Raw genomic sequence first — 7,500 nt, forward strand, 5'->3', positions numbered from 1 at the left:
GAGAGAGAGAGAGAGAGAGAGGAGAGAGAGAGAGAGAGAGAGAGAGAGAGAGAGAGAGAGAGAGAGAGAGCGAGCATTAATAACACAGCGCATTTGCCAAGGGCAGCTTTCGCACCTGAGTCAACACGTCAACTCGAACTGAACTCGAAATGTCAACGGCTTTGGTCTACTGGCAGTCAATGAACGCCTCGGCAGCTGGCCATGAGCCGGTCGCGACCTCCGCAACAGACCCGACAGCAGCTGGCGTCAATGCTTCCGGCTGGCCAGGTCCCACTTGGAGCAACTGGAGCAATGGGAATGGCAACGGGAATGGCAATGGCAATGGCAACGTTTATCAGCTGCATTTGCAGCTGCAACAGCCGCATTATTTGGCCCAAATCGATTGCCAGCACACGATCAAGAGTTTCACCGCAAATCCCAGCTCCAAATTCAAAGCAACGAGCGGCAAGCGTTCGGATCATCCAGCAGCAGCATATAGTTGTAAGCGCTAAGTTTCCTTCCCCTACCCATTCCCCTTTGTCTATGGCTATTGTGTCTTTCCTTCGTCAATGGGAGACATGTTCTTAAAGTTTTTCTCAATATTTTGCATTCTTCACGACATTTTCTGAATACTCTATTCGATTTCAAAGAAGTGTATAATGAAAAGCGCACAGATAGGCTCAAGCTTTCAGTTATAGCAGCTTTCATATTCTGTTCGCTTAAAGCTTAAGAATTGCAAGTAAAAGCTGAAAGTTTTGTTTTTTGAAAGTTAAAGCTTAAAGCTTGGTTTTGTGCTCGGTAAATTTAGTTGAAAAGCACTTTCGGCAGGACATTTTAAAAGATATGCTTAAAGTAAGCTTATTTGTATTTAATCAATCTACATTAAAACGATCTTCAATCTTTGGCAAGCTTATAAAGCTTCATTCTGTTCCAAGTTAGGTAAACCTCAAAAGCACATAAAAGCTTTTAGCGCTATTGAACCTACTCAAAGCTCGTCTCAGTTCTCCTTGGGGCAATCTAAGCTTCAAGTAAGCTAATTTGTATTGATCAGTAGCTCGTCATGCTAAAGTTCATGTTAAACTTCATGTCAAGCATACCCATACAGCTATTAAACCTCGAGCAAGCAAAATTGTATAATCATACGCACAAAGCACGCGTTAGCGCTGTTAGATTTGTATGCATGTTAAAGTTCATGCCAAACTTCATGGTAAAGTCCATGTGAAGCATACCCAGAATGTTGTTGAGTGCCGGATAGTACTTAAAGCAAGCAAAGTTGCATTGAGCCGCACGCTAAAGTACATGTTAAACAGCAGCATGTTTAAGTGCATGTTAAACATCATGTCAAGCATACCCAGATTGTTATTGAGCACCGTTTTCTTCGGGCATATGTTGGGCGAGGGTCGGAATGCTGCCTCGTCGCGATCTTTGTTTTGCGCAATGAAATTGTCAATTCATTTGCGTCTTCACACGCCGCCTTCCCTCTTCTTTCGCTCAGCAAACCCCTTGTCAGCAATTGCGAAATGCAATATCTGTTTCAATGCGCCCCCCTCGAACTGCCGCCCATTCCCAACAATTCGCTGACTACCCTTTTGAGCTATTTTTGACTCGGAGCAAAACAGAGAGACGAACAACTATATATATATATACGCTGTCTCTGTGCATATTGTGTAATAATTCGTATTGGACCTGTTTGTTGTTGTTGTCTAGTTCTAAATTTAAGTAGGAAAACGTAATTTGGGCGGGTTTTTCTTCTTTTTTTTTGGGTTCGGGCCTTTGGCAGCGGCGGCCTCAGGTGTGCGCGACAGGTGCCGCAACACTTGCCCAGGTAGACTCGGTCAATGAACTCACTTTCTTACATTCTCCCTCTCTCTCTCTCTCTCTCTGTCTGATTCTCTTGCAGTATCCGCTGGCTATGGTTCCAGTGGTGGCGCCGTGGACACATCGCAGGGCAGCGGGAGCGGCGGCGGCGGCAGACAGCGCCATGCGCCGCTCTACGGACGCTTTGTGGTCGAAGAGGAACTGCCCGCTACGCATCGTGATGTTATGCATCATGTGAGTGACACTCATATAATATACTCTAATTGAATCTAATTGTTATTTCTCTGCTTTCACCTAACCTCTAACAGCACTCTAGTCCTTCGTCTTCGTCGGAGGTGCGCGCCATGCAGGCACGCATACCCACACACTTTCGAGATCCGGCCATGGCACCATTACGCAAGCTAAGCGTCGATCTGATAAAGACCTACAAGCACATCAATGAGGTAAGTAGTAGCCAATCAGCTCCCTCTCTCTCTCTCTCTGTCTCTGTCTCGCTATATTGGCAACCTTGGCAGCCAGTTGGCTGGCCATCATTGATCAGCGAAATTAGACAATTAGCGCGTGCCCGTCCTTGACCCGGTTAACATGCAAAACCCCAAACCGTCAACTGATTTGCTTGTTGACAAACACGCAACTGAAATTTTGCCAAATGCGACGGCGGCTCACATGGGTTAACTGTCACATGGCAGCAAGAATTGTCGATGCGTTTCACGGTTCGCTTTATTTTAGACAACAATTCGAATTCGAACCTATTTAAAGCCTAGAAATCCAGCCTAAAAAGCGCTTAACATAGCTACTTAACATTCGCGTACAGCAGCTTAACAGAGCTGTTAGCAGAGGATCGCTCGCTACTTAACATTGGCCTGCTATAAGTTTTAGCCCGTATTGTCATGTTAACTACAGCGCCTTAACAGCGCTGTTAGCAGAGGATCGCCAGCAGACTCTCCCGTTTCCTCTCTCCGCTCTGCGCTCTTTAACTGTTAATATGCAAATGGGCAAGCGTATGCGCTTCTACGTTTGTTGAATGGATTTTCACTTGTGCGCCGCATAAATTAAGCGTCAAAAGAAACCAGAAAACAAAGTAAACGAATTGTACGAAAATGCAAAACTGCAAAATGCTCAACTTAATGCATGAAAAGAGCGTTAAAGATGTTGTCCAAAGTGAAAGTCGCGATAAAATTGTCTGATAAAAAAAAAAAAAAGTAATCAAATGAAATGAAAAAAAAAAGTTGATTAAATGATTAACCCATGCAACAGCAGCTACAATTAATTGGCCGGCAAATTGTTGCACACGCACACACACACACACACACACACAACCAACAGCAGCAGCAGCAATGTGGGCAGCAGAACCAAACCCAAAGCGCCTGAAAATATGCCCCGTTACTTGTTACATTGTTCGAGCGGCCTTATAAGCGCATATACAGGCGCTGGCGCTGACGTCGGCGCTGACTGCGCTGCTTTGTATGCTACACAAATGCACACACACATACACAAGCGAGAGAGCGAACAATTAACTGTGACGTTGCGTCGGCTACGGCCCACAGCAAACGTCATTGCCAGGCAACGGCGGCAGACGCCGCAAAGTAGCAACAGCAACAGCAACAGCAGCCGCCGACGCAGTTGACGTCGACGTCGCCGTCGGCATACACCCATTTTCGAGCATTGCTCTCAGCTCGGCGACGACGATGCGCTCTGCACGTTTATTTCTACAACGCTCGGGTCAGCAGAGCCGCAGCCGCAGCAATTGTTCGCAGTCGTCTTTTAGGCGTTGTTGAATTTTGTCCTCTCTCTTGCTCTCTCACTCACCGTCTCTCCGTCTTGTTACACCAACGTACATTGTGTTCTCGCAGCTCGCCCTCGCTCTGTTCAACATGCTGGCAAGCGCAGCGCTCTCTTTCGCACCGACGCTCGCATGCGGCGTTAGCAACAACTTTTTTTTGCCAGGCCAGCTGCATACAACGTTTTTCGCCAAGCCAATGAGCTGCCTGTGGGCAGCAAAGAGACCAGGGGGAGGGGTATGGCAGAGAGGGGGGGGGGAGTTAAGCGTCTAACCACAGTGAGTCTGGGGCAGGTGAAGGAGTGGTGGGGGGGGGGGGGGGGGGGGGGGGTAGACACAGAACGATTTTGTATAGAGGTTTGATATTAATCGGGCGGGTGGAGAGGAAAGTACAGAAGTAAGTGAAAACTTTACAAACTAGCAGCTAATTAATTAACATTGCAAAGAAATTTAATTACTGTAAAAAGTTGATATGTGTGAATAAAGGTATGCACATAAATAAGCTGCTAAGTAACTGAAAAGTAAATAAATGTAAAAGCCAGACAAAGCATAGAAAGCAACAGCAATTAATTAAAGCAGCTGTTAACGCAGTTTTGCGTTAGCAGCGAGCGCACGTTGAGCTGACTGTAGATTAACATAATCCTGTAAGAATTAACGCAAGCAGCCGCAATTATTACATTGCTGTAGTCCTTTTGCCGTTATGTGTAAAAGTTATGTGTGTTAATTAAAGATTCAATAGCTTCTGTAAGTAATTTAAAAGGATACAGTAATTCGATATGGATCAGAACTTGACGAATAAGATAGCTTGTATCTTTGTCAACTGTGGAATACTGAGTCTGAGCTTGTTACGCTAGAAATAATTAAGACGGACTCTTGATAGCGGCCCATAATGATTTTGTTGTTGAAACTGATGTATTAAATATACATATGTGAAAATCCTCTGCAAGGATATAAACAAAAAGAATATGACGTGCTGTTAATGCAAGAACTGCAATTAACAGAGTCTGTTGCTGTTATCGATAACAGCATAAATTATCGTTGAGAATTTCTACTACGATCATTCACTTAAACTTTTCCCCAAAACACTTAATTGAACATTAACTTTAAGCTCTAGTTTAAGATCGCATAAGTGAAACAATTTACAAAATAAATCTATAAATATTTGTCTATTTTAACTTTAGGTATACTACGCGAAGAAAAAGCGCCGTGCCCAGCAGACACAGGGTGATGATGATTCGTCAAATAAAAAGGAGCGCAAGTTGTATAATGATGGTTACGATGATGATAATCACGACTATATCATCAAAAATGGCGAGAAGTTTCTGGATCGCTACGAGATTGATTCACTAATCGGTGCGTATGACTTAAACCTAGTTGGAAATATATAGATGTATACATGTAAATTGAATAGTAAAAGCTAGTTTCTATCGTTGCCCGGGCGCCGAGCTCATTTCCATACCTTACTCGCCCGTGAAAGGTGAAAAATTTTTATATTTTCGCAATTGTTCAAACACGTCTAAGGTTAAATAACTTCTAAGAGTTCAAACTCTGCCATAAACGTCAGTCAGTTGGTCAATCAATCAATACATCACGACTACTGTAGAAAGTTCCAGCCTCTTAGTTCTCAGGTCTCAAGCTCTGTCTTGATCGTCAATCAATCAATCAATCAATCAGCATAGCTTACATCACGAAAAAGTAGCTAACTACAGTGGAAAGCTCAGTTTCAGCTCAGCTCTAAGAGCTAAAGCTCTGTACTGATCATCAGTCAGTCAGTCAATCAAATAATCAATCAATCAATCAATCAACATCATTGCTTACATCACATAACATTAGCTAACTACTGTGGTAAGTTCACCCTCTTAGTTCTTAGGGCTCAAGGTCTGCCTTGATCGTTGATCAATCAATCAAAGTTCAGTTTCTTCAATCAAACAATCCAAGTCATAGCTTACATCATGTAGAAATTGCTAACTGCAGTGAAAAGTTCAGATTCTTGAGCTCTGCTTTGATCCTTAGTTAGTCAATCAATCAATCAACACCAACAGTGCAAGTTCATCCACTTGGTTTTGCCTTATTCGTCAGTCAATCAATCAATCAACATTACTTAAGAGTAGCTAACTTTTATGTAAAGTTGAGCCTCTTCGTTCTTAGGGGTTAAGCTCTGCCTTGATCGTCAATCAATCAATTAAAGTTCAGCTACTTCAATCAATCAATCAACAGCATAGCTTACAGCACTTATAAGTAGCCAAGTTCTGTGTAAAATTCAGCTTTAAGACCCTGAGGGCTTCGACTCGGCTTTGTTCGTCGATCAATCAAACAATCAATCAATCAATCAATAGTTTTATCCATATAATAACAAGTTTTGTTTCTCTTTACAGGCAAAGGCAGTTTTGGTCAGGTGGTCAAGGCCTACGATCATGAGGAGCAATGCCACGTGGCAATCAAGATAATTAAGAATAAGAAACCGTTCCTAAATCAGGCACAAATCGAAGTCAAGCTGCTCGAGATGATGAATCGTGCGGATGCTGAAAACAAATACTATATCGGTCGGTGCAGAGAACCTAAAGCTTAAAAATCAAAGTTTAACTCTACCCCTCTCTCTCTCTCTTTCTCTTTCTGTGTGGACTTTGTCATTTGCAGTCAAGCTCAAGCGCCATTTTATGTGGCGCAATCATCTGTGCCTCGTCTTCGAGCTGCTCTCGTATAACCTGTACGATCTGCTTAGGAACACAAATTTCCGTGGCGTCTCGCTGAACCTCACGCGCAAATTTGCGCAGCAACTGTGCACGGCCCTCCTGTTCCTGAGCACACCCGAACTGAACATAATACACTGTGATCTGAAGCCCGAGAACATATTGCTATGCAATCCCAAGCGATCGGCCATCAAAATTGTTGATTTCGGCAGCTCCTGTCAGCTGGGACAGCGCGTAAGTGAAACCCTACTGATATGTATATAATATAATTGAGAGTAGACTGGAGTTGGAGTCGTTCCAGCCTCTTGTCCGTCTGTCCATTTGCGCTCAACACACGACAGAAGCTATCGATTGGCTGTCAGTTTTCTAATATCGATAAATATCGATTTGAAAGAAAATTGGTTGAAATTGCGAAAGTTCAAACCCAGTTTGCAGCCTTGGGTACACTCTCATCAGAGCATTAGGCCAGTTGAAGGTTCCATTCGTAGTAAAAATAAGAGAACAAAATAAATGATTTGAACCATTAAAGTTCAAACCCAGTTTGCAGCTAAAGGCAATCCTGGCCAGAGTATTGCGCCATCAAAGCAGTTGGAGACTTAGTTCATACTTATTAAGAACTATTAAAGAAATGAGAAACGATTTGAAACGCCAAAGTTCAAGCCCAGAAGAAAATAAAACATGATTTGAACCGTCAAAGTTCAAACCCGGCTTGCAGCTGTGGGCAATCCCGGCCAGAGTATCCAGTCACATTAGAGTTGAAGGTTTAGTTTGTTGTAATAAAAGAAAAAGAAGCAAATAAGACATGATTTGAACCGTCAAAGTTCAAACCCAGTTTTTGTATATGGCATATATGTTTGGTTTTTTGAACCGTTAGAAGTTCGAACCCAGATTTGCAGCCTGGATTCATTCTATTAAAGTCGATCTAACAGTCTCGTCGTCTTTCACAGATCTATCAGTACATCCAATCGCGCTTCTATCGCTCGCCGGAGGTGCTGCTGGGCATCCAATATGATCTGGCGATCGATATGTGGTCGCTGGGCTGCATACTGGTCGAGATGCATACCGGTGAGCCGCTCTTCTCCGGCTGCAACGAGTTCGATCAGATGAACAAGATAGTCGAGGTGCTGGGCATGCCGCCCAAGTATCTGCTGGATCAGGCGCACAAGACGCGCAAGTTCTTCGATAAGATTGTCACCGATGGCTCCTATGTGCTAAAGAAGACCCTAAATGGTC

General features: G+C 43.5%; 1 protein-coding gene across 3 annotated transcripts in view; it reads left to right on the forward strand.

Annotated features, from left to right (window-relative positions):
• The first annotated feature begins 1,885 nt into the window (after positions 1-1,885).
• LOC115768879 (serine/threonine-protein kinase minibrain) overlaps positions 1,886-7,500 on the forward strand; it is a 13,702-nt gene continuing 8,087 nt past the window's right edge. For 2 of the 3 annotated variants that reach the window (XM_030713588.1, XM_030713587.1), the window contains exons 1-6: positions 1,955-2,031; positions 2,106-2,240; positions 4,759-4,930; positions 5,953-6,120; positions 6,215-6,501; positions 7,215-7,500. The exon at positions 7,215-7,500 is cut by the window's right edge and continues 639 nt beyond it. In XM_030713588.1, the coding sequence (XP_030569448.1) occupies positions 2,023-2,031; positions 2,106-2,240; positions 4,759-4,930; positions 5,953-6,120; positions 6,215-6,501; positions 7,215-7,500 (1,057 nt within the window). In that variant the 5' untranslated portion in view covers positions 1,955-2,022. Of the gene's footprint in view, positions 2,032-2,105; positions 2,241-4,758; positions 4,931-5,952; positions 6,121-6,214; positions 6,502-7,214 lie in introns of all 3 variants that reach the window. The other variant, XM_030713586.1, reaches the window with a different exon arrangement.

Source organism: Drosophila novamexicana, unplaced genomic scaffold, assembly GCF_003285875.2.
Source record: "Drosophila novamexicana strain 15010-1031.04,08,12 unplaced genomic scaffold, DnovRS2.1 tig00002068-arrow-arrow-pilon, whole genome shotgun sequence".
Classification (NCBI taxonomy): Eukaryota; Metazoa; Arthropoda; class Insecta; order Diptera; family Drosophilidae; genus Drosophila; species Drosophila novamexicana.